This window comes from Ovis aries, chromosome X (assembly GCF_016772045.2).
Source record: "Ovis aries strain OAR_USU_Benz2616 breed Rambouillet chromosome X, ARS-UI_Ramb_v3.0, whole genome shotgun sequence".
Classification (NCBI taxonomy): Eukaryota; Metazoa; Chordata; class Mammalia; order Artiodactyla; family Bovidae; genus Ovis; species Ovis aries.
This window is the reverse complement of record NC_056080.1, coordinates 5,585,012-5,610,358: the sequence shown is the minus strand read 5'-3', so window position 1 is coordinate 5,610,358 and position 25,347 is coordinate 5,585,012. Positions and strand designations below refer to the sequence as shown.

The window sequence follows — 25,347 nt, the reverse complement described above, 5'->3', positions numbered from 1 at the left end:
TGGCTTGGGACGATCCCCTGGAGGAGGGCATGGCAACCCACTCTGGGACTCTTGCCTGGAGAATCCCGCAGAGGAGCCCAGTGGGCTACAGTCCAGGGGGTTGCAAAGAGTCGCCTGCGACTGAGCGACGAACACTCTCACTTTTACACAAGAGTCGGACACGACTCACCATCCTGGTGGGACGGTAAATGGAGATGAAACCTCTAAGGAGTAAGGATGTCCTTACAGTGGAGCTCTAATTCAGGAGGGCCTGTCTACATGTCCTCAGGAGAGGAGACCCCAGAGATGACACTTCCTTCTTCTCTCTGTCTCTCACCGCAAACCCCAATCAGCTCACATCCTGAGCGTCTGGGGAGGACACCCCAAAATGCCCTGGTCATCTCCCTTTCCTCCCAGAGAGCTCTGTGAAAACTCCAGGGAGATGCTTGTGGTCTTCCCTGAGACCGGAGCTCCCAAAAAAGTGAACCTCGCTTTTTCCCAGTATTGACTGGTTCTTCCCGGCAAGAAAAAGCACTTACGGTTTCAACGAAAAGAGGACAAAGGGAAACGTTTTCGAATGGTCTGAGGGTAGTGACATGTGGCTGTCTAAAAAAGAAAAAACTTGGGGAAAATACCAGGAAAGCCCCACAGCGTGATGCCCAAAGCGAATGAGGAAGGTTTCCTGAGAATCGCGAATGTGGCTTTTCTTTTTTTCCTTTTCTCTTCTCTCCCCAACAGGAAGGACAAGATGGTTACAAGGGTCAAGTGACCCAGGGAGGGGATGGTCACGCCTGTGTCACAGACTGTTCTGGCCCTTTCCTTAGAGACGGACTTGACCTCCTCGGTGGTCCCCACCCGAGAAGCAAGGCTGACATCAGCATCACCCACCGTGTCCTGATGTACATGGATGACCCAGGAGGGGGTCAAGGAGGCTTTGTCCCCAGCCCCAGGGGCACAGGTGTTCTCCCGGGAGGATTCTGTGGCTGCTGCTGCTGCTAAGTCGCTTCAGTCGTGTCCGAGTCTGTGCGACCCCATAGACGGCAGCCCACCAGGCTCCCCCGTCCCTGAGATTCTCCAGGCGAGAACACTGGAGTGGGTTGCCATTTCCTTCTCCAATGCATGAAAGTGGAAGTGAAGTTGCTCAGTCGTGTCCGACCCTCAGCAACCCCATGGACTGCAGCTTTCCAGGCTCCCTCATCCATGGGATTTTCCAGGCAAGAGGACTGGAGTAGGGTGCCGTCGCCTTCTCCGTGGGAGGATTCTAGGACGTGGCAACTTGATGGTGTTACTGGAGACAGCCACCTGTAGCCCCAAAGGCAGGTCAACCTTTGACCTCAAGGGAAGGTAGGTCAACCCCAGTCTTACGGACTAAATGTGCACGTCCCTTCAAAGTGCTCAGGTAGAAGTCCAAACACCACCCACCCACACACACACCCACCCACACGGACACGTGATGGTGTCTTGAGGTGGCTCTCTGGGACGGGATGAAGCTGAGAATAATTCACGAGGACGGGATTACCATCCTTAAACAGCTTTCCTACTGTCCAGCCGCTAGAAGCCAACCCAGGAGACAGCTCTGAGCAAAATCCAACCACCCTGACTTTGAACTTCCAGCCTCCAGAACCGTGAGAAGCTGACCTGTGTTGCTGATAAGATACCCCATGGATAGTGTTCCTGGTGGGCCCATGCCCCACCAAGACACCAAGGTCGGCATGGATTCAAGATGGTACCCGCTGGCCTGACCACATGGGAAGCTGGTGGAAACCCTGCCCCATGGAGCTCCGCCCGGCAGTGAATGAGAGACGCCTCATCTTCTGAAGGGGCTTCCCCAGGTGGCCGTAGTGCTAAAGCATCCAGCTGCCCATGCAGGAGACGTCAGGGACGCGGATTCGATCCCTGGGTCGGGAAGATCCCCCTGGAGAAGGAAACAGCAACCCACTCCAGCGTTTTTGCCATGGAAAGAGGTAGCCTGCCGGGCTAACAGTCCACGGGGTCACAAAGAGTTGGACACGACTGAGTGACTGGCTTTCTGATTTCAGACACCTTCTGCGTGGGATAAGAATAACCTTGGAAAACACGCGTCTGACGTGGAACCGGGGGTCCTCGACCTCCAAGGATTTTAGGCCAACCCATTATTCACAGACCAAGCTCCAAAGTCACGAAGAAAGCAACTCCGCAGTCCTCTCTGGGAGTTGTATGAGCTTCCCGGGGCGCCTACAATGTGGGGGCTTAACAACCACACAACCAAGCCCTGGAGACTAGATGTCTGAGGTCAAGGGTCCCAGGGCTGGGCTCCCTGCAGAGGCTCCAGGGGAGGGTCCTCCCCGCCTCTTCCAGCCTCTGGGGGCTCCAGGCGTCCGTCCCTGGGCTGGTGGCCGCCTCCCTCCCGTCTCTGCCTCCGTCTCCACGTGGCTTCTCCTCTGTGTCCGTGTCTCACCTCTGTGTGTCTTATAAGGACCCCGTCACTGGGGTTTAGGGCCACCCCCATCCAGGAGGAACCTCATCTCAGACCCTTCAGTTCATCACGTCTGCAGAGACCCTGTTTCAAGGTAAGGTCCCACTGTGAGGGGACGTAATTTTCGTGTGCGTCCGTGGCCGAGGGTTTAGCCTACCCAGGACCACAGGTTTTGTGTGGCCGTACCTGTGGGTTGTTAACGCATCCCTGCCTCCCTCCTTCCGCGAGAGAGAATGAGAGTGCAATTGCTTTTCCTTGCACATTGCTACTCCTGGATGGTCCTCCCCTCCCGTACTTTTCTCTCCTCAGGCGAGTTTTCCTTTTCTTTCTCCCGAGCAGGGAACCATCGCCTCTGCACCTCCCAGGCTTCTCTTGAGGCAAGGTGTCAGTCGCTCAGGCATGTCTGACTCTTGGCAACCCCACGGACTGTAGCCCACCGGGCTCCTCCATCCATGGGATGCTCCAGACAGGAATACTGGAGTGGGTTGCCATTTCCTTCTCCAGGGGAATCTTCCGGACTCAGGGATCGAACCCGGGTCTCCTGCATTGGCAGGTAGCTTCTTTATGCGCTGAGCTACAACCCTTGGAGATGAAAAGTTTACAAAGGCCCCGCCCCGCGGAGATGGAAGCCGAGAAAGCAGAGTCTATGCGAGGATGAGAACACGGGACAGGCAAAACCGTGGAGACAGACAGCAGACGGGGTTCTCAGCGGCCGGAAGAGCAAGAGATGGCTGCGGTGGGGGGTGGGGATGACTGCGAGAGAGTCCCCTTTGCGGGGGACAAAAATGGTGCAACCTCACAGAGGCGAGGGCCACGCAACTGTGAATATGCAAAAGGCCAGTGGATGGTTCCCTTGAAAACAGTTCCTTTCACGTTACATCAATGTCACTGCAGTCTTTAAAAAAGAAAACAGAGCCTTCCCTGGTGGTCTAGGGGTCAAGACGTCATGCTTCCAACACGGTGGGGTACAGGTTCGATCCCTGGTCAGGGAACTAAGTTCCCAGAAGCCACACAGCATGCCCAAAGAGTAAAAAAGTAAATAAATAAACTTTTTTTTTTTTTCTTCTTAATGAGGACAAAGAGCCTACAGGACTTCTGTAAGAAGCAATATTCTTTTCTGGTCCTTTACCTAACTTGCGAGGTTGCCATGATGCTCCCAGGATGAAAGTATCCTCCGCACCCACGCAAGGTGAGTTAAAATTAAAAGGTGCACACAGACAGTATCGTGGCACCAGAAACCACATTCCGTCCTAACGGCAGCTCCTGTCAACACCGCCTGGACAAGGAGTCGCTTCACCAGCACGGGAGATCTGGCCTGTCGGGATTCCACCGGCCACGGAGGTTATGTTTCTGTTGTGGTTTGGGAGCAGAACGTGGGAGGGAACGTCCAGGTGGCAGGGAGAGAAAGATTAGGGTCGATGCTGGGGATCCAAGAGGCGCAGCAGCTGAGAGGAAAACAACCGTAAGACAGAAGAGTACGGGTTTAATTATTCACTACGGAAGCACTTCCAGAGCGTAAGAACACACGGCTTTCTGACAGTGTGACGCTACCCTAAAACAAACAAACAAAAAGTCAGATGTGAGCACACTCCCGTGATCAGGGAATGAGTTTTGTGCCTTGATCTTGATCTCAGTCACGGCAGGGGGCGGGGGAGGGTGGGCGCTGCCCAGACAGACGCACAGGACTACACAGACACACACACACACACCCTTCTCACACACTCAGAAGAGCTTCCATGAAAAGTGGGCACACTGATCAGGGCTATGCTCTCTCAACACGATATGGAACCCATTCCAACATCCTGGTTCGTTTTCTAAAAAAATAAAAGATAAAAAGCTTAGTATTTTATACTGGAATATAGCCGATCAACAATGTTGGGACAGTTTTAGGTGGACAGCAAAGGGACTCAGCCGTACATATACGTGTATCCATTCTCCCCCAAACTCCCCTCCCATCCAGGCTGCCACATGACACTGAGCAGAGTTCCCTGTGCTGTCCAGCAGGTCCTTGCTGGTTCTCCATGTTAAATACAGCAGAGTGTCCATGTCCTTCCCAAACTCCCTGACTATCCCTTCCCCCATCTTTCCCCCTGGGAACCATAAGGTTATTACAGAGTACTGAGCAGAGTTCCCTGTGCTGTCCAGGGGGTCCTTGTTGGTTCTCTGTGTTAAATACAGCGGTGTATACATGTCCATCCCAGACTCCCTGACTATCCCTTCCCCCATCCTTCCCCCTGGTGACCATAAGGTTATTACAGAGTATTGAGCAGAGTTCCCTGTGCTGTCCAGCAGGTCCTTGTTGCTAATCTACTTTAAATATAGCCGTATGTACAGCCAACATCCTCGTTTTGATATCGTATGATAGCTAAAGAAGATGTCACAGGAGGGAAAGCTTTGTGATTGATACACGAGTCTAGGTGTGGGTTTTGGGAATCCCCTGCGCACCTACGATTATTCCAAAACATTTCTTGCTCACGGCAAGAAATCAAGCGTGGCTGCAAACCATTCCTGCTGTAACTGAGCCTGAGTTTCCCAATCCAGGAAATCGGTTTAGCCAAGATGGTACCCCACCCCACCCCCGACGCTCCAAGCCCTTTAAAAAATGCCCTTCATGGACTTCCGTGGTAGTCCAGTGGATGAGACGCCACACTCCCAATGCAGGGGGCCCAGGTTCACTCCCTGGTTGGGGGACTAGATCCCACGAGCCACAGCTAAGACCTGGCACCGCCAAATAAATAAACATTTTTAAAATAAAGAAAAATGCCCTTGGTGAGATTTTTCACCAATACAAGCTGAGCTTTCTTCCAAGCTCTTTGAATTCGTGGAGAACTAGTCAACAATTCTGGAGTTTCCCAGAGAGGGTTTATCCCGGAGCACAGAACAAGAGCATCTGATCACTGACTGCTCACTGACTGTCCTCCTTAGTCAAGCTCTCCAAGATGTTGTGGCCTCCCCATGAACTGGGCCGTCTGCTGCCAGCTGGCTTCTGAGGTCACAGTCCCTCCGTCCAGCAGCAGGGAGGCAGGGGAGTGGAGAGGGATGTCCCACCATCTGAGAAGCCCTGGCCCCTTTTTTCTTGCTAAATCTGGCATAAGCACACCTGTGCCCACCTGCAAAGTTCCACCTGCACTGAGAGATCAGACGTCATCACAACCATCCCTGGGGGATGGTGAGTCAGAAATTCAGTCCCACAGGTCACTCCCCCAGGGCTCAGCTCACAGGCAAAAGGAAAAGATGGAAAAAAAAAATGTGCACTTTAAGAAAATAGAAAAGCTGACCCTCGGGAGTGGCCATGCGGCCAGTTGAAAATGCCTTGAGGCCAGAGCTCTAACACACCCTTCAGGGTGGTGGCTCAGTTGGTAACGATTCTGCCTGCCAATGCAGGAGACCCGGGTTCAACCCCTGGGTCGGGAAGATCCCCTTGGAGAAGGGAGTGGCAACTCACTGCAGTATTCCTGCCTGGAGGATCCCCATGGACAGAGGAGCCTGGCGGGCTACAGTCCGTGAGGCTGCAGAGAGTCGGACACAACAGAGGGAGTGACACAGTCAGGCTGGGGAACAGGTCCAGCCATGCTGACTCATTCTGGAAGTTTCCGAGGGGGTGGGGCCTGTGATAATGGCTGAGAGGCTTGTGGGAGCGGTTAGTTTGCGTTTTGCCTGTGGGTTCCTTTCATGTCCTGCAGAAAGGCCTTCCTCAGCTGGAAGAGTGCGCACAGACAGTTCATAGACACCAGGGGAGCCTGTCTGTGATGGGGGCTGGTGAGGCATGGGTCCGTGAGCAGTGAAAAGGGAAACTGCAGTTTCCCCGAGTGGAAACTTAGGATGAAGTTTCCTAAGGCTAGTCTGGACTGCATTCTGACAGCAGGCAGCCTCTCACTTTTGTCCGGGACACCTTATGATATCAAGTTACTGGAAACTGTGACACCTCCGGAGGGGTTAGGACTTTTTCAAGCTTATTCTGAGTTTCTTAGCATCTCAGGCCGTGCCTTTAACGTTAAAAGATTCTCTCACACAAATCTTCTAACATTAAAGAAAAAGGTATTGCCAAAAGGTGATTTCAAAACAAAAAGTCAGCAGTATACCAATGGCTGATTCATGTTGAGGTTTGACGGAAAACAACAAAATGTTGTCAAGCAATTATCCTTCATTAAAAAAAAAAAAAAACTTTTAAAAAGTCAGCAAAGCTCCGAAGTGACACACACACACCCCTTGGTCCCACACCTGAGCTAGTCCAACATCCTGAATATGGATGACCTGGCTCTCCCTTCATACCCTTGTAACCCACAGGAAGTTATCCTTGAACACAAGCATCTTCTTCATTAAGAGAGGCAAAGAGAGCGAGTCTTACCCTACCTGGCCGCGCTCCGTCCCCAGAAGCAGTGACGCTCTACTTTTAAGGACCAGATGACTCATCGGGGCTCCCCAGGCCCACCAGGCAAGCGCCCACAGTATCCCCAGGGGGCTGCAGACACCAGGCTACGTCACGGGCCCGCAGTCCACCCACCTGCCCCCGGGGGGCCCCGCCAGACGCCCTGGCATCTTTCAGGAGAGACTGGCTTCAGTGCCCCATACAGATCCAATTGCCAGAGCTGTGTGCCAAGGGGATGGCAGGGCCTCCATCAACTTTCCATTGTTGATGTATGTTTTACAGCTAGCGGAGCAGGGGAGGGGGTGGTGGTGGTGGCTGCCCCCGCCCACCATCTGGGGTTTCTCACCTCCTCTGCTGCCCTGCAAAAAAAAAACACAAACACGGGCAGCTTGTTAAATCAGCCCAGCGGAGTGCCCCAGAGGGAGGATGAGAGAGACACAGAGAGAGAGAGAGAAGACAGACAAGGTGATAGACACAGAGAGAGTGAAAACAGGACAGAGATGAAATTGAGAGGGAGGGACAGACAGAGACAGGAAAGGCAAGAGACAGACGGAGACAGAGAAGATGGAAGGAGCAAGAGCAGAACCGGGCAGACAGGGAGAGGAGGTGAACGGCAGGACAGACGGAGGGTGCCATTCATTCACTCTATCCCAAACCAGGCTTCCCGAGGACCCCTTCCTCACTGCTGACCTCACATGGCCAAGAGGTTACAGAAAAAAGGGGAAGTTTCAAGGCCACTCTGGCCGTGCCCTTTGGTCTTATGAAGCCTCAAGCATGACCCTGAACTCAGTGCTTCCTCCCTTGAAAAAGAGGGTGGTGATGGTGGTAGGTGTCGAGTTGCTAAGTCACGTCTGACTCTTTGGGGGTGACCCCATGGACTGCAGCACACCAGGCCCCCCTGTCCTGCACTGTCCAGTATTCTCGTCTCTCCACAAGCCCACAACAACATGAAAAAGGCAAAAGAGGGACAGATTGGCACAAGGCCCTTAGCCACAAAGAGTTGTCAAGAAGTCACAGGCTGACTTGAGCCCCCGGGGCTGAATGAAGCAGCCTTGTGGGGTTGGGACGTTCTAAGCACTCGAGGGTGGACTCCAGAAGCCAACATGTCTCGGGACCGAGGTGCCCAGGGACCGGGACACTTTACCTATTCAGTTGCGTAGGAGTGGTCAAGTACAAAGGTGGAGGTGGAAAGTTAGTGTTGCATTAAAAAAAAAAAAAGAAACGCAAGTTTCAAAGGTACACAGGAAAAGTACCACGATGTAGCGAAACGTGTAGTCTGCTGTTGTGTGCCTCCAATGCCGTCCACTGCCCCCCAAAACTCCATGGGCCACCCCAGATGGTCGGGTGCACACAGGAAAAGAACTGCGATGTAAGGAACCTCCCCCCAGAACGCCACGGGGGCACCCCAGAATTCTAAAGTCCAAGCGGGAGCATCCTGACGCTGGACAGGGGCAGGGGACCCTGACCAAGGTGGAATCGGCAGGTGTCTCTACGGACGCTGCCTGTGTGCCCAAGAGTCCCGGCCCCGGTGGGGGGCGGGGTGCGGAGGGTCCGCGCGAGACCACCAGTGTGAATTAATCCCCGGCAGGCTTTGTGACGTCGGGGTTGGGGCGGAGGGGGGGGGGCGGTGGTGAGGGCGTTCAGACAAGGAGATGGTTGCTGGGGGGCACCGCGCGGTGTGTATGTGTGTGTGGGGGATCTCAATAAAGAGACTTTGAAAGATCTAGAGAGTGCGCCCGCAGGTGGGGAGATGAGATCTCAAGGGGCGGGGTGGGTGACCTTCTAAACCGAGGAGCGCTGGGGAGGGGTGGGGGAAGACAGTCCAGAGAAGGGGATGGTTGCTGGGGGTGGGGGGGGCGGGTGTACCGGGCGGGAAATCCCAATAAAGAGACTTTGAAAGATCCTGAGAGAGTGCCCGCAGCTGGGGTGGCTCTTAAGGACCAAGCAGGAGAGGTCCTCTAAATCGAGGAGCGCTCGGGACGTGGGGGGCAGTCCAGACAAGGGGAAGGCTGCTGGGGAGGGGGGCCTCTGGGGGACTGGGAGGTGGGGAGAGATGTAAATAAAGAGAGTTTGGACGATCGGGAGAGAGGGAAGGCTCTCCAAGACCAGGGGCGTCGCGGGGGAGAAGCCCTCCAAGTGTAGGGGCGCTCGGGGACCCCCGCGTAGGCAGGCGGGGAGAGACCGCGCCAGCAGGGCGCGCCCCGGGAGCCGGTGCTGGAGGGGCGAGCGCACGCGACCCTTTTGTGTGCGGGCCCGAGTCCCCCCCCGGCGGCGGCAGCGGCGCAGAGAACTCACCCACGGTGGCCCGCATGTGGAAGTCGTCCGGCCGGTAGGCGAGAGGCTCAGGCTCGGGCGCGCCCGCGGTGGGCTCCGCGGGTCCTTCTTGGGGGCCGGCGGCGTCCGCCTCGGCCAGGGCGCGCGCCTCCATGTGGAGCGCGCAGAGGTCCCGGGGAGCGCGGGGCGCGGGGAGGGGTCCGCGCGGGGCCGGGCTCCTGCGGACGCAGCCTCGGAGGGCGGCGCGGAGGCGGCGGCATCAGCCGGGCCCCGCCATGAGCGTCCCGGGAGGTGGCCGAGCACGCCGGGGACAAAGGCGCGGCGCGGCGCTCAGTGCAGGGGCGGCTGGAGGGAGCAGCCCCCGACCTTCAGGGGCGGCGGGGGCGCGGCCCGGGCGCGCGGCGGCGGCGGCGGCGGCGGCGGCGGCGGCAGCGAGGCGGGGTCCCGGAGGCCGCGGGCGCCGGGCTGCGCGTGCATTCCTCGGGGCACGCGAGCGCCGCCCCTAACGCCGGCCGCTGCGAGCGCGCTGCTCCGAGGGAGGGAAGAGCCAGCGGAAGCGGGCTGGGCGGGGCCGCGAGCGCGCTCCCTGCGCCCGCCCCGGGCGCCGGCCCCGACCCTGCGCGCGCGGCTAGGGCGTGGACCCGCCTCGGCTGGCCGCGCCTCCGCTAGCCACGCCCCTTCCTACTTGAGTTGGCCTATGGCCCGCCTCAGCCCCGCCCCTCCTCCGCTAAGCCACACCCCTTCTTACTATATATTCGCCTATGACCCGCCCCCGTTGGCCGCGCCTCCGCTAGCCACGCCCCTCCCTACTCTACGTTCGGCTACGCCCCGCCTAAGCTGGTCGCACCTCCCCTGGCAACGCCCTGCTAAGCCCCGCCCCCTCTGCTCTCGGTTTCGGCCCGTCTCCGTCGGCCACGCCTCCGTTTGGCCACGCCTCCTCTAAGCCGTCCATCACAGTACGCTCGGCTATGGCCCGCCTCCTCTAGTACCGACTCCACTGGCCACACCTCCGCTAAGCCACGCCTCTGCTAAACTACGACTCCTTGGCGTACGGCTACGCCCCGTCACCGCGCCCCCTCCACTCCGCCCGGATCCTGGGCGCGCGGCTCGGGCGTGGCCCCGCCTCCGCTAGCCACGCCCCTTCCTGCTCTATGTTCGGCTACGGCTCGCCTCCGCCCCGCCCCACCTCCGCTGGCCAAGCTTCTGCTAGCCACGCCCTCCAAGAGCCTCCCGCTCTGCGCTCGGTCACGGCCCGTCTCTGCTAGCCACACTTCCGCTAGCCTCGCCCCTTCTTATTCTACGTTCGTCTGTAGCCCGCCTCCACCCCGCCCCACCTCGGCTAGCTCCGCCTTCGCCAGCCCCTGTCCCCCGTCTCCGCCACGCCTCCGCTAAGCATCGCCTCCGCTAAGCCACGCCTCTGCCTCGCTCTGTCCCCCTCTGCGCTCTGCTATGCTCCGCCTCCGCCACGCCACGCCCCCGACAGGCCCCGCCTCCGTTAAGCCCCGCCTCCTCTGCGCCTCCTCTTCTCCCCCGCCACCTGCAAGTCTCCGCTAAACCCCGCCTCCGCCTCTCCCGTCTTCCTCCACGCCCGGTCCTCCGCGCCTCCGCTAAGCCCCGCCTCCGCCGCTGCGCGCCTCCGCTAAGCCCGCCTCCTCTACACCCCGCCTCCGCCCCGCCCACACGCTGGGTACCACTCCCTCCCCCACTGACTACGCGACCCCCACAGCAGTAGAAAGTCTCTCAGTCGTGTCCGACTCTGTGCGACCCCATGGGCTGCAGCACGCCAGGCCTCCCTGTCCATCACTAACTCCTGCAGTTTGCTCAAACTCATGGCCATCGAGTCGGTGACGCCATCCACCCATCTCATCCTCGGCCATCCCCTTCTCCTCCCGCCTTCAGTCTTTCCGAGCATCAGGGTCTTCTCCAGTGAGTCAGTTCTTCACATCAGGTGGCCAAAGCACTGGAGTTTCAGCTTCAGCATCAGTCCTTCCAATGAATATTCAGGACTGATTTCCTTTAGGATGGACTGGTTGGCTCTCCTTGCAGTCCAAGGGACTCTCAGGAGTCTTCTCCAGCACCGCAACTCCGAAGCTTCAGTGGTTTGGTGCTCAGCCCTTTTTTATCGTCCAGCTCTCACATCTGTACATGACTACTGGAAACACCATAGCTTTGACTGTACAGACCTTTCCAGACAAAGTAATGTCTCTGCTTTTGGCTACGAGTCTAGGTTTTGTCATTGCTTGTTTTCCAAGGAGCAAGGGAGAGCAGGTGCTCATAGGGAGACGTGTGCACTTGGCGTCCACATCCTGGGGGACCCCAAGGGTGGAGTCCCTGCCAAGCTCCTCTGGAAAACTCGTGGGCGTGAGAGGTGTCACCGGCCCAGGAACTTGAAGGTGTGGTTCAAAGTTTTTTTAAAAATAACTTTTTCAAAGAGCTTCCCTGCTGGCTCCCTTGGCATTCCCTTATAGCTCAGTTGGTAAAGAATCTGCCTGCAAGGGAGGAGACATTGGATTTGATTCCTGCACGGAAAAGATCCCCTGGAAAAGGGAATGTCAACCCACTCCAGTATTCTTGCCTGGAGAACTCCATGGACACGGAAGCCTAGTGGGCTACAGTCCATGGGTTCGCAAAGAGCTGGACATGACTGAGCGACTATCACTTTACACTAAAAAATAAAACTGGAGTTGACCGGGAGCTCAGCTGACCACGCCATGCCCATTAGTCCGCAGCAGGCAGTAGACAGATCTGGAGAGTAATCAGCGGGACCAGGGTGACTTCCAGCCCAGCCTTGCTGGACAAAAGTGATGTTATAAAGATGTACACAGCGGGAGAAGCAGGCAGCTGCACAGGGACCTCCCTTGAGGGTTTCTTGGCAGCTTCAGATAAATCTTTTTTTTTTTTTTTCCTTCTTAATTTATTAGGCTCCTCCAGGTTCTAGCTGCAGCATGTGGGATCTAGTTTCCAGACCAGGGATTGAACCCTGGTCTCCTGCATTGAGAGCACAGAGTCTTGACCACTGGACCACCAGGGAAATCCCTGATAAATCTTTAATTATTTCAAAAGAACTGTTTTCTAAAATACTAAGAGGCAGAGAATAGAACAGGCAAAAGCTGATGGGCCCCTGGTTTAAACACACCTGAGATGGTTTGGGGAAAGAAATCCAAGATGATCAGATACATTAAAATTTCAGACACACAACGATAGGTTTTGTTCTGTTTTCTTTTTCCATAGTGGGAGTCTGTCTCAGGCCATCTGTGATTATAGCAGCCAGCCACTGTTTCTCTGGTTATCCAGTCGCTCAGTCCTGTCCGACTCTTTGCGATCCCATGGACTGCAGCACTCCAGGCCTCCCCGTCCACCACCAACTCCCAGAGTTTACTCAAACTCAAGTCCATTGAGTCAGTGATACCATCTAACCACCTCACTTCACCCTCTGTCGTCCCCTTCTCCTCCCGCCTGCAGTCTCTCCCAGCATCAGGGTCTTTTCCGATGAGTCAGCTCTTCGCGTCAGGTCGCCAAAGGATTGGAGTTTCAGCTTCAGCATCAGTCCTTCCAATGAACATTCAGGACTGATATCCTTTAGGGTGGACTGGTTGGATCTCCTTGCAGTCCAAGGGACTCTCAGGAGTCTTCTCCAGCTGCAGCTCGGCTGGCCCAACTAGAAACGCCTCGAATGAACCTTTCTGAGCCGTCCCCGCCCCACCCCCACCCCCAGGCCTCCCCCAACCCGGCTGACGGGGCCGCAAATCCGCGGCCCACAATCTGAGCACGGTGCCAGCGTATAGTTTGAAGCAATTCCAGCCCTTCCGCGCTTGGAAGGGAGTGTCCGGCCCCTGCGTCCTGGGGGTCCGGGTGGGGACCGCCTATCACAGCGGCAAAAACTTCAGAAAGAAGGCGTGGGCCCGCTGGGAGCGGGTGGCAGGATATAGAACCAACTCTGGGTGTGGCTCTTCTGCCAGCCTCTCGCCAGCCCTGTTCTTCCCACTGTGGGTGGCTTTTACCCCCGGGCGTGACGCCTGCTCCGGTCAGGTTGCCAGTCCTTGGGCTGGAATGCGAAGAATGCGCTCCGGGAGCGGGCGGGGCGAGGGGAAGGGCTGCTCGCCCCCGCGGCTGGTTTAGACAAAGGCCGGTGCCCCTGAGCTCAGACCACCCGCCAGGTTCTGTCCCGCAGAGGGGTCGCCTGGGGGTCTGACTGGCTGATGAAGGTCGGTGGTCAAGGCTGGGGGTTTTACACCCAGGGAAAGGCACGCCTTCCCCTTCTGAGTCCAAGCTCTCTCTGCTTAACGGCTGCTGCTGCTGCTGCTGCCGCCGCCGCCGCTGCCAAGTCGCTTCAGTCGTGTCGGACTCTGTGCGACCCCATAGACGGCAGCCCGCCAGGTTCCTCTGTCCCTGGGATTCTCCAGGCAAGAATACTGGAGTGGGTTGCCATTCCCATCTCCAGCTCAACGGCAGGACAGGCCAGTGAATCAGAGCAAGGAGGTGTTGAGGCAAGAAGTGACTTTCAATCTGGGAGCCGGGAGATCGAGAGGAAGGCAGGCTGGCGCCTCCAAATAAGCATCTTATTGGGGGCTGGATGCCAGGTTCTTTTATAGATCCGAGAGAAGGGTAATCAGGAACTAAAGTCAGAAGGCAGAGAGGCACTGTCGAGTGAAAGGGTCTTCAGTCTCGCAAAAACATCTCCAAGGGAGGGGTGTGTTAATCTCATCTATTGAGAGTCCCCTGGGCTGCGAGGAGATCCAACCTGTCCATCCTAAAGGAAATCAGTCCTGAATATTCACTGGAAGGACTGATGCTGAAGCTGAAATGCCAATACTTTGTCCACCCGATGCGAACAACTGACTCAATGGAAAAGACCCTGATGTTGGGAAAGACTGAAGGCAGGAGGAGAAGGGGACGACAGAGGATGAGATGGTTGGATGGCATCACTGACTCAATGGACATGAGTTTGAGTAAACTCCGGGAGTTGGTGATGGACAGGGAGGCCTTGGCGTGCTGCAGTTCATGGGGTCGCAAAGAGTCAGACACGACTGAGTCACTGAACTGAACTGAACTGAATCTCATCTAGTCACAGGTGGGCAGAGACAAACCATGTCTCCCTGAGCTGAACAAAGACGCTTTGGTTTTCAGTCCAGCAGAGGGGCAGGGTCCTCCAGGCAAGCTACTGAGTATGATTATAATAATTAAAGCAAGTCAGACGAACAAGTTTCCAACATGGAGTCAGAGTTGGCTTTCTCCCTGCAACAATGATATCCCAGGAGGAAAACTGTTAACAGAGACACTTTGAGAATTAAAGTCTGGGTTGCGGGGTGGATCTGACGCTTGCTTTCTGGTTCAGGGGAGTGATCACGTACCTACCTGCTGCTATAAATATCCTGGGCAGGTCTCATCACACCTTGGAAACAAAGCAGATTTCATCTGCAAGGTTCATAAAAATTGTTCAGCAACCACAGCATATTTCTTGAAAGGCAAAAGGAGAGGGGGGGGGAGCCTTTTAAGCAAGGCATTATACAGTCATAACCACCTTTGTGATGAGCGTGAGGTTGTGATGGGGGACAGGGAATTACTGAGCTTTGTAATCAAGAAGGCATTACAGCCACCTCTACCAAGGATGACAGGTGAAGGCAGTATTGAAGAGAGGAGAAAGACCAAGGGTGGTCTGGGCGTGCAGCTGGACACTTCTTTTAGGACTGCCTGCATGCCAAGTTGCTCAGTCCTGTCTGACACTTGGCAGCCCCATGAACTGCAGCCCTGAGACTGAGTGAGCTTCCCTGATGGCTCAAATGGTAAAGAATCTGCCTGCAGTGACCTGGGTTCGATCCCTGCCTTGGAAAGATCCCCTAGAGGAGGCAATGGCAACCCACGCCAGTATTCTTGCCTGGAGAATCCCATGGACAGAGGAGCCTGGCGGGGGGCTACAGTCCATGGGGCCGCAAAGAGTCGGATACAATTGAATCAACTTGGCAAGGACTGCAGCCCACCTGGCTCCTCCGTCCATGGGATTCTCCAGGCAAGAATACTGGCGTGAGTTCCCACTGCCTTCTCCAGGAGATTTTACCAAGCCAGGGACTGAACCCACGTCTCCCACATTGCAGGCAGGTTCTTTACTGTCTGAGGCACCAGGGAAGCCCATGAAATCATCCACATTCTGTAACAGACCCTGATCTTCATTGTATAACAAGATGACTCTCCCACCCAAAAAGTAGGAAAATATCCAAAAAGTTTTATCTGGATTAGAAGAGGATTTACAGTAAATTTTCTATTGTGCAGATTATCTGATTCTGAGGACACAAAATTTCACAGGAGATACAGATGGAAAGCCTTGGAAACTAGCTTTTTTTATATTTTTAAATAGTGATGGATTAGAGAAGGCAATGGCACCCCACTCCAGTACTCTTGCCTGGAAAATCCCATGGATGGAGGAGCCCAGAAGGCTGCAGCCCATGGTGTTGCTGAGAGTTGGACACGACTCAGCGACTTCACTTTCACTTTTCACTGTGATGCATTGGAGAAGGAGATGGCAACCCACTCCAGTGTTCTTGCCTGGAGAATCTCAGGGACGGGGGAGCCTAGTGGGCTGCTGTCTATGGGGTCGCACAGAGTCAGACACGACTGAAGTGACTTAGCAGCAGGATCTTCAGGTCTTGCTCAGAAGCTGTGGTTCCGTAGTTTATCTTCACTTCCAGGCTGGACGTCAAGAACATTTACTAATCCTTATCTGAGAAAGATTGTTGTCACCGGTCATCAGTACTTAATGGGTACAAAGAGGAAACTTGCAAACTGCTGAAGGACGTGAGGGAGATGTGGCTAAGTAGAAACAGTCCCCAGACCTTGGAGGAAGGCCTCTGTGGCTAGAATTCTCCCTTCATGCGTGATTCAGGCCAACGCCACAGACCATCACAGTAACATTCCCTCGGAGGTTTGGTGGTTAAATGAAAGTGAAGAGTCAGTTGCTCATTCGTGTCCAACTCTTGCAGACCCCATGGACTGTATAGCCCGCCAGGCTCCTCTGTCCATGGGATTCTCCCAGCAAGAAGGCTGGAGTGGGTTTCCATTCTCTCTTCTCCAGGGGATCTTCCTGACCCAGGGATCAAACCTGGATCTCCCGCATTGCAGGCAGACTCTTCACCAGCTGAGTCATCAAGGAAGTCCATGAAATGAAACTATTTCCTGCTGTATCGGTGAGCAAGAAGTGTCACAGCCATAAGCGATTCCTGGCCTCCAAACGTGAATGAGGGCTCCCAAAACGGCACACAAAGCCTTCGGCCAAACGAGTGCTGTCCCCCAACCCCGCCCTCCCCAAGGTGATTGCTGATGAGCTGGGGGAGCGTGAGATGGAAGAAGCAGTCGTCTGCCATCCCTGCCACGCCCTCAGGAGAACTAGCGGCTTCCTACGTGGCGCTGGTGGTAAAGACCCTGCCTGCCAGCGCAGGAGACATAGGAGACTCTGGTTCCATCCCCGGGTCGGGAAGATCCCCTGGAGCAGGAAATGGCAACCCACTCCAGTATCCTTGCCTGGAGAACCCCATGGGCAGAGGAGCCTGGCGGGCTACAGTCCATGGGGTCACAAGGAGTCAGACACGACTGAGCGACTTAAACTTTCAGTGGGAATTTGCTGTGTAACACAGGGACCTCAGCCTGGTGCTCTGTGACCACCTAGAGGGGTCTGACCGGATGGGAGGCGGCAGGGAGGTTCAAGAGTAACTTAGCAAGGGGAACAAGGAGCGGGATTTGGCTCCAGATAACCAAGGTGCTTTTGAACTGTGGTGTTGGAGGAGACTCTTGAGAGTCCCTTGGACTGCAAGGAGACCCAACCAGTCCATCCTAAAGGAGATCAGTCCTGAATATGGAAAGACTGATGCTGAGGCTGAAACTCCAATCCTTTGGCCACCTGATGTGAAAAACTGACTCATTGGAAAAGACCCTGGTGCTGGGAAAGATTGAGGGCAAGAGGAGAAGGGGACGACAGAGGATGAGATGATTGGATGGCGTCACAGACTCCATGGAGATGAGTTTGAGTAAACTCTGGGAGTTGGTGATGGACACGGAGGCCTGGCATGCTGCAGTCCATGGGGTCACAAAGAGTCGGACACGACTGAACGACTGAACTGAACTGAGGTGCATATGAACGCAGTAGCCCAGAGGCTTGCCCCATCCCATTCATAGAATGCTCAATTCCTTAACCTGATACCTGATCTTTGATGTTTGGACTGCCTGCTCCCTTTGTAACACACTTGTATATAGCCTGATGTCCCTTCCCGCGGGTCCTGTCTGGTGGCTAAGCCGGTGAAAGGTCTACCTGAGATGCAGGAGACCTGGATTCAATCCCTGGTTCTGGAAGATCCCCTGGAGGAGGAAATGGCAATCCACCCCAGTATTCTTGCCTGGAGAATCCCATGCACAGAGGAGCCTGGTGGGCCACAATCCAGGGAGAAGGCAATGGCAACCAGTCCAGTGCTATGTATGAAATAGATAACTTGACAATCTACCGAACAGCACAGGGAATTCTCATTGCTCTGCTGCTGCTGCTAAGTCCCTTCAGTCGTGTCCGACTCTGTGCCGCCCCATAGACGGCAGCCCATCAGGCTCCCCCGTCCCGGGGATTCCCCAGGCAAGAACACTGGAGTGGGTTGCCATTCCCTTCTCCGATGCATGAATGTGAAAAGTGAAAGGGAAGTCGCTCAGTCATGTCCGACCGTCAGTGACCCCAGGGACTGCAGCCTTCTAGGCTCCTCCGTCCATGGAATTTTCCAGGCAAGAGTACTGGAGTTGGGTGCCATTGCCTTCTCCATACTTCAATTTAAAAATAAAATAAGAAGAAAGTTTTCATATTTCATATTTGAAATATAATATGTTCAAATTGTGGAGAAGGCAATGGCACCCCACTCCAGTACTCTTGCCTGGAAAATCCCATGGACGTAGGAGCCTGGTGGGCTGCAGTCCATGGGGTCTCGAAGACTCGGATATGACTGAGCGACTTCACTTTCACTTTTCACTTTCATGCATTGGAGAAGGAAATGACTGATGTGACTCAGCAGCAGCATGTTCAAATTGTGGTGCTGGAGAAGACTCCTGTGACTCCCTTGGACTGCACGGAGATAAATCCAGTCCATCCTAATGGAAATCAATCCTGAATGTTCATTGGAAGGATTGATGATGAAGCTGAAGCTCCAATCCTTTGGCCACCTGATGGGAAGAACTGACTCATTGGAAACAACCCAGATGCTGGGGAAGATTGAAAGCAGGAGGAGAAGGGGACGGCAGAGGATGAGATGGTTGGATGGCATCACCAACTTGATGGGCATGAGTTTGAGTAAGCTCCGGGAGATGGTGAAGGACGGGGAAGCCTGGCGTGCTGCTGTCCATGGGGTCGCAAAGAGCTGGACGGGACTTAGCAATTGAACAGCAGCAGGAAAATTACATCTAGACCCAAAATTAGGACAATTTATGGTGTTCCTACGATTTGGTCTGTATTTATGAAGTAAATGGAGGCAAAACCCCAAAACACCTAAAATAAAGAGAGGGTATAAAATCATCTAGTCCATACTGGATGCGTTGAATGATCTTGTGGCTCTAATTTTTTTATTTTTTATGATTTCTCCTGTATAATTAGGCCGACCCACTTGACACCCAAAATGATGGGGTATGAGAAATCATGCCGCTAATTGCTGTTTATTTATTTTTTTAATTCATAAGCACAGCACATAAGATGCCTTGAGAGGGAGGATGGGAGAGAAAACACTCACAGAGAAATAAATAAACTGGGCTCTTAACGTCTTTCTAAGGAATATATGTGGCTGGTATTTAAGGTAATACCCAACTCTGCACTTGGGAAAGAGAGTCAAGAATTGAACCCTTTGCGGCATCTCTGGGATTTGGAACTGCGCTGAGAAGACCTTGGGAAACTTTTGAAGGCACCCAGTGTTTGTTCAATTAGAACAGGGCTTTGCTGGAAACTGCCAGATAAGAGATGTGTGTGTTAGTCGCTCGATCGTATCCAACTCTTTGCGACCCCCTGAACTGTAGCCCCCCAGGCGCCTCTGTCCATGGGATTCTCCAGGCAACAATACCGGAGTGGGTTGCCATTTCCTTCTCCAAGGCATCTTCCCTACCCAGGGATCGAACGTGGGTCTCCTGCATTGTAGACAGATTCTTTCCCATCTGAGCCACCAGGGAAGCCAGATCAGAGGTAGGAATGGGATTCTGGGACTCTCTGTGAAAGGAGGAGTCTTGGCTTTTGTTTCTGGTTGTTTTTTTGTGTGTTTTGACCGCACTGCAGATAAAGCACGTGGGATCTTAGTTCTCAGACCAGGGACTGAACCCATGTACTCTGCATTGCAATGCTAAGTCACTAAGTCACGTCTGACCATTTGCAACCCCATGGACTGTAGCCCGCCAGGCTCCTCTATCCATGGGGTTCTCTGTTCTCTCGCAACGGAGTGGGTTGCCGTGCCCTCCTCCTGGGCATCTTCCCGACTCAGGGATCGAACTGATGTCTGCCGCATTGCACGTGCATTCTTTACCATCTGAGCCACCAGGGAAGCCCAGAAAATGTGCATAGGCCTGAATAAAACAGGTAATGTACTCCAAAAGAAACATTCAGACATCATATCCCATAATGTGGAGGAACAGAGCGAATCTTAGATCAGGTCAGTTCAGCCACTCAGTCGTGTCCGACTCTTTGTGACCCCATGTACTGCAGCACGCCAGGCTTCCCTGTCCATCACCAACTCCTGGAGCTTGATCCAGCTCATGTCCACTGAGTCGGTGATGCCATCCAACCATCTCCTCCTCTGTCATCCCCTTCTCCTCCTGCCTTCGATCTTTCCCAGCATCAGCATCTTTTCCAATGAGTCAGCTCGTCTTACCAGGTGGCCAAAGGATTGGAGCTTCAGCTTCAGAATCAGCCCTCCCAATGAATAATCAGGACTGATTCTACATGTCCTCAGAAAGCGAGAACGCCACCAACACCTGATACCTGGACTTAACTTGAAAGATCTGTGCGCAGGATAAAAGACAGCCCAGGTCATATCCGTCATGCGTAGATGGGGTCTGTCCGGGGCCACCGTCCCCAGCAACACCCACTGCACCACCAAGTACGTAATGAGCCGTGGAACTTTATGGCAAAACAACAGTTTGGTATCCAGTGTCTTCAATTCTGCTGAATTGGTGGCTGCCCGCTCAGAGAAGACTCTTGGATAGCAAGGAGAACAAACCAGTCAATCCTAAAGGAAATGAGTCCTGAATATTCGTTGCAAGGATGGATGCTGAAGCTGAAACTCCAGTCCTTTGGCCACCTGATGCGAAGAGCTGCCTCATTTGAAAAGACTCTGATGCTGGGAAAGATTGAAGGCAGGAGAAGGGGACGGCAGAGGATGAGATGGTTGGGTGACATCACCAGCTCGATGGACATGAGTTTGAGCAAGCTCCGGGAGTTGGTGAAGAACAGGGAAGCCTGACATGCTGGGGTCCATGGGGTGGCAAAGAGTCGGACACGACTGAGCGACTGAACCTGAACTCTCAGTTGAACACAGAGATGATGCAAGTGTGGCTGATAAGCCTGAGGGTAAATACAGAGAGAAAACGACCTTCGTGGGATAGGGACCTCGAGTGGTGTGGAAGCTTTGAGGGACACAGAGCCGACAACAGCTTAGAAATGAATCTGATCTGCTGTGTTGACTTAGGCTGACCTGGAGTTCACTGAATTTCAGACATAGCGCTTTAGCTTTATATATATATATATATATGTAAATTTATTCATTTATCAGTTGACGGATAATCGCTTTACAGAATTTTGCTGTTTTCTGTCAAACGTCAACAGGCATCAGCCTTGGGTATACATATGTCCCCTCTGTCTTGAACCTCCCTCCCTTCTGAACCTCCTTTCCAAGCTCTTTAGGTTTTAAAAGTGAGGACTGGATGTGTGGGCTTGTCCAGAGATGCAGCAAAGAGTCTCACATTTCCAAAAGAAACTATATTCTATGGCCTGGGATAAGCCATAACCGGAAAGAACACATATACATTCTGGGCTATGGATATGTACATATTTGCCTTTCCTGGTGGCTCACATGGTAAGGAATCCATCTGCAATGCTGGAGACCTGGGTTTGATCCCTGGGTCGGGAAGACCCCCTGGAGAAGGGCATGGCCACCCACTCCAGGATCCTTGCCTGGAGAATCCCATGGACAGAGGAGCCTGGCGGGCTACAGTCCACAGGGTCGCAAGGAGTTGGACGCCACTGAGTGACTACGCGTTTCACTTTCTTTCTTGGAGGCGTGGGGAGGTAAATACAGGAGCACAGGAGGTGTTAGGTCACCTCTGGAGCACGCAACCCACTGCAGACCTTAGTCGTGCGTGTTCTTCAGGGACCGTGGAGAAAGGTGAGGTCGTTCGTTGGGAGGACTCCACTGAGATGCATCGCATCGGCCAGGACATACCAGAGAAGCCACGGCGTGCATCTGATACCCTTTGCTTCTTCAGAGCATCTTCGTCACCTGTCAGACCACTCGGACCACCCACACCCAGCCCCACTCCTGACATTCCCTGCTTTGGTTTGTAGTCAAAAGCGATCGGGATATTTTCCTAAATCTCAGTGTGTCAAAAGTGCATGCTCTGAGTTGGAGGGGTTCAGGAGGGGCTTTTGAAAAAAAAAAAATTGTTTTGTTGCCATTTAAAAAGAAAAAAGAAGAGCAACATTTTGCCATTTGCAACAACATGGATGGACGTGGAGGGCATGAGGTTGAGTGAAACAGATCAGAGAAAGACTGAGGGTATCCCCCAGGGGATACTAGAGGGTACCCCCTATATGTGGAATCTAAAAAAAAAAAATACCTCGAACTAGTGACTATAACAAGAAAAGAAGCTGAGTCACAGGGGATGCTCCCGACCCAGGGATCAAACCTGGGTCTCCTGCATTGCAGGCAGATTCTTTGCCAAAGGGCTGCCAGGGAAGCCCAAGAAACAAAGAATAAACTAGTGGAGACCAGTGGGGAGAGGGGAGGCGGAAGAGGCCCCATGGGAGGGGAGGAAGACCTACAAACTGCTATCCTTGTAATAAATACGCCTCAAGGATGTATGGTGCAGCACAGAACGTATAGCCAATATTCTATGGTAACGATAAACGGAGCATCAGTTTTAAAAGCCTGTGAATCACCGTGTTGTACAGCTGAAACCAACGCAATATTGTACAGCAGCTACACCTCAGTTTTCCTGTTGTTGTTCAGCCGCCCAGCTGTGTCCGACTCTTCGCAACCCCGTGGACTGCAGCACGCCAGGCCTCCCTGTCCATCACCAACTCAGGGAGCTTGCTCAAACTCATGTCCATTGAGTCAGTGATGCCATCCAACCATCTCATCCTCTATCATCCGCGTCTCCTCCTGCCTTCAATCTTTCCCAGCATCGGGGTCTTTTCAAATGAGTCAGCTCTTTGCATCAGGTCGCCAAAGGATTGGAGTTTCAGCTTCAGCATCAGTCCTTCCAATGAATACCCAGGACTGGTCTCCTTTAGAACGGACTGGTTGGATCGCCTTGCAGTCCAAGGGACTCTCAAGAGTCTTCTCCAACACCACAGTTCAAAAGCATCAGTTCTTCAGCGCTCAGCTTTCTTCACAGTCCAACTCTCACATCCATAATGACCACTGGAAAACCATAGCCTTGACTAGACGGACCTTAGTCAGCAAAGTCATGTCTCTGCTTGGTTTTCAATATACTACCTAGGTTGGTCATAACTTTCCTTCCAAGGAGTAAGCATCTTTTAATTTCATGGCTGCAGTCACCATCTGCAGTGATTTTGGAGCCCCCCAAAATAAAGTCTGACACTGTTTCCACTGTTTCACCATCCATTTGCCATGAAATGATGGGACCGGATGCCAGGATCTTAGTTTTCTGAATGTTGAGCTTTAAGCCAACTTTTTCACTCTCCTCTTTCACTTTCATCAAGAGGCTTTTCAGTTCCTCTTCACTTTCTGCCATAAGGGTGGTGTCATCTGCATATCTGAGGTTATCGATATTTCTCCTGGCAATCTTGACTCCAGCTTGTGCTTCTTCCAGCCCAGCGTTACGCGCCCATATTCTTCTGGTTTGTGGTATTTGGTTTAAGTGGAGCCATCGGGACTTAGAGGGGAAAAGGGTGTTCCATCTATGGAATTCTATTCTTATCTGTCTCACGAGGGTCTGCCTTTCCTGGGGGTTGAGAGGGTTTATGTCAGCTGACCTTACTGTTCCTGACATTAGGGCTTATCTCACAGTGACTCAGAAGGGAAAATCTAGGATCAGGAGTCTGACTCATGGGTTGTTGATTGACCTGGAGGTCCTTTTAACAATGGAAAACAAAAAAAAAAAAAAAAGGGAGAATGCCCAGTTCTATGAACAGAGAGTAGTTGCCATATTCATTTAATATGAATGCTTTTAATCTTTTATTAAGAGTAAATATTCTAATGAATATTAAATGAAGTTAATATTCATTTAACTTAAATGTTCATTAGAGACCCATTGGAGAAGGGATAGGCTACCCACTCAAGTATTCTTGGGCTTCCCTGGTGGCTCAGCTGCTAAAGAATCTGCCTGCAATGCAGGAGACCTGGGTTCGATCCCTGGATTGGGAAGATCCCCTGGAGAAGAGAAAGGCTACCCACTCCACTATTCTGGCCTGGAGAATTCCATGGACTGTATAGTCTTTCTGACTCCTTGCACTCTATCTGACTCTGTGGACTGTAGCCCCGCCAGACTTCTCGGTCCATGGGGATCCTGCAGGCAGTGGGTCGCCATGCCCTCCTCCTGGGGATCTTCTCAACGCAGGGATCGAACTGGGGTCTCCTGAATCGCAGGCGGATTCTTTACTGTCTGAGACACAAGGGGAAAATGCCACTGGCTTTCTCTTTTATACACCGTGATGTGTATAGGTTTTAGAAGGAAGGAGAATCAGCTATGTTACATTGATAGTTTCCATAAAGGGTTTTTAAAAACATGAGACAATGTGTCAGTCCATCTGTCCTATTTAAGTGGAATTTTATGAAGACACAGGTGAGCTGGATGTTTCCTAACCACTGTTTGCTCAGTCGTGTCCGACTCTTTGTGACCCCATGGACTGCAGCACACCAGGCTTCCCTGTCCATCACCAACTCCCAGAGCTTGCTAAAACTCATGTCCATGGAGTCGGTGATGCCATCCAACCATCTCATCCTCTGTCATCCCCTTCTCCTCCTGCCCTCAATCTTTCCCAGCATCAGGGTCTTTTCCAATGAGTCACCTCTTTGCATCAGGTGGCCAAAGTAGAATTAGCAGCTAAAATGAAACCTCCTTTATTGATTTAAGTTGGAACTGAAATATGCTGTCATCTCAATGCTGAGTTTAGCTTTCATCCTCTCAGTTTTGCTGAGATGCCTGACACTGCTGTGTTCATTCCATAGTGTCGAATAGCCTCTGATTCTCCTAAGAGGTCTGATCTGCTCCTTTTACCTAGAGAAAAACAGTCGTGAGCTCTACTCCCGAGGCACTTATCTGTATCTCAAAAACACACTGGCAAACCCAAATGCATTGCCTAAAATACAGTTTGGATATTGGAGTGGAATAAAATGCTTCAAACAAATGAAGCCAAAAATAATTTTAAAAGGTCTAAAGTGTAAAGGACAGGGCAGCTGGCAGTCCACGAGGTCGCAAAGAGTCGGACGTGACTGAGCGACTGAACTGAACTAAACTGAACTGGAAGGGTCCATCCTTAAGAACTGAAGTGTGAAGTATGCTTGTATGGTCCATTTGAAAGGTGTTTTAGGATTCCGTGTTTATTCTCTGGCAAGCGATAGAGAAAATTTCGCAAACGTTTTATTTCTGGACAAGAAGATCTAAAACACAGTGCTTGCTTAAGAGATGAGACGTGAGCGCAGAGAAACTGCACGTGGCTCATTACCCCCGCCCCCAAACCAAAATACACTGATGTTACCGCGTGTGAAATCACTATTTCTTAATCTCAGCATGGCTGACGTCTGCGGCTGGATGAGTCTCTGATGTGGGGTGTCCTTGGCCCTGTGGGGTGTGGAGGAGTGTCCCTGGCTTCCCACTCGCCTGGTGTCACGAGCACCCCCTCCCCAAGTTTTGGCAGCTAAAAATGCCTCCGGATATTGTCATATGTCCCCTCGGGGCAAAGTCGTCCCTGGTTGAAAACCATGGCCATAGCTGATAAATGGATGGATGGATGGATGCATAGATGGATGGATGGATCTATAGATAGATAGATAGACTCAGTGCATAGATAATCTGAAAGTCTCTTATGCTAGTT

The 25,347-nt window shown here is 53.0% G+C and overlaps 1 protein-coding gene across 3 annotated transcripts in view; it reads right to left on the bottom strand.

The window, feature by feature from the left end:
• LOC101116807 (protein kinase cAMP-dependent X-linked catalytic subunit) overlaps positions 1-9,626 on the bottom strand; it is a 79,633-nt gene extending 70,007 nt beyond the window's left edge. For all 3 annotated transcript variants that reach the window (XM_027963617.3, XM_027963616.3, XM_042242228.2), the window contains exon 1: positions 9,099-9,626. In XM_027963617.3, the coding sequence (XP_027819418.1) occupies positions 9,099-9,231 (133 nt within the window). In that variant the 5' untranslated portion in view covers positions 9,232-9,626. The remainder of the gene's footprint in view (positions 1-9,098) is intronic.
• Between the last annotated feature and the right edge of the window lie 15,721 nt (positions 9,627-25,347).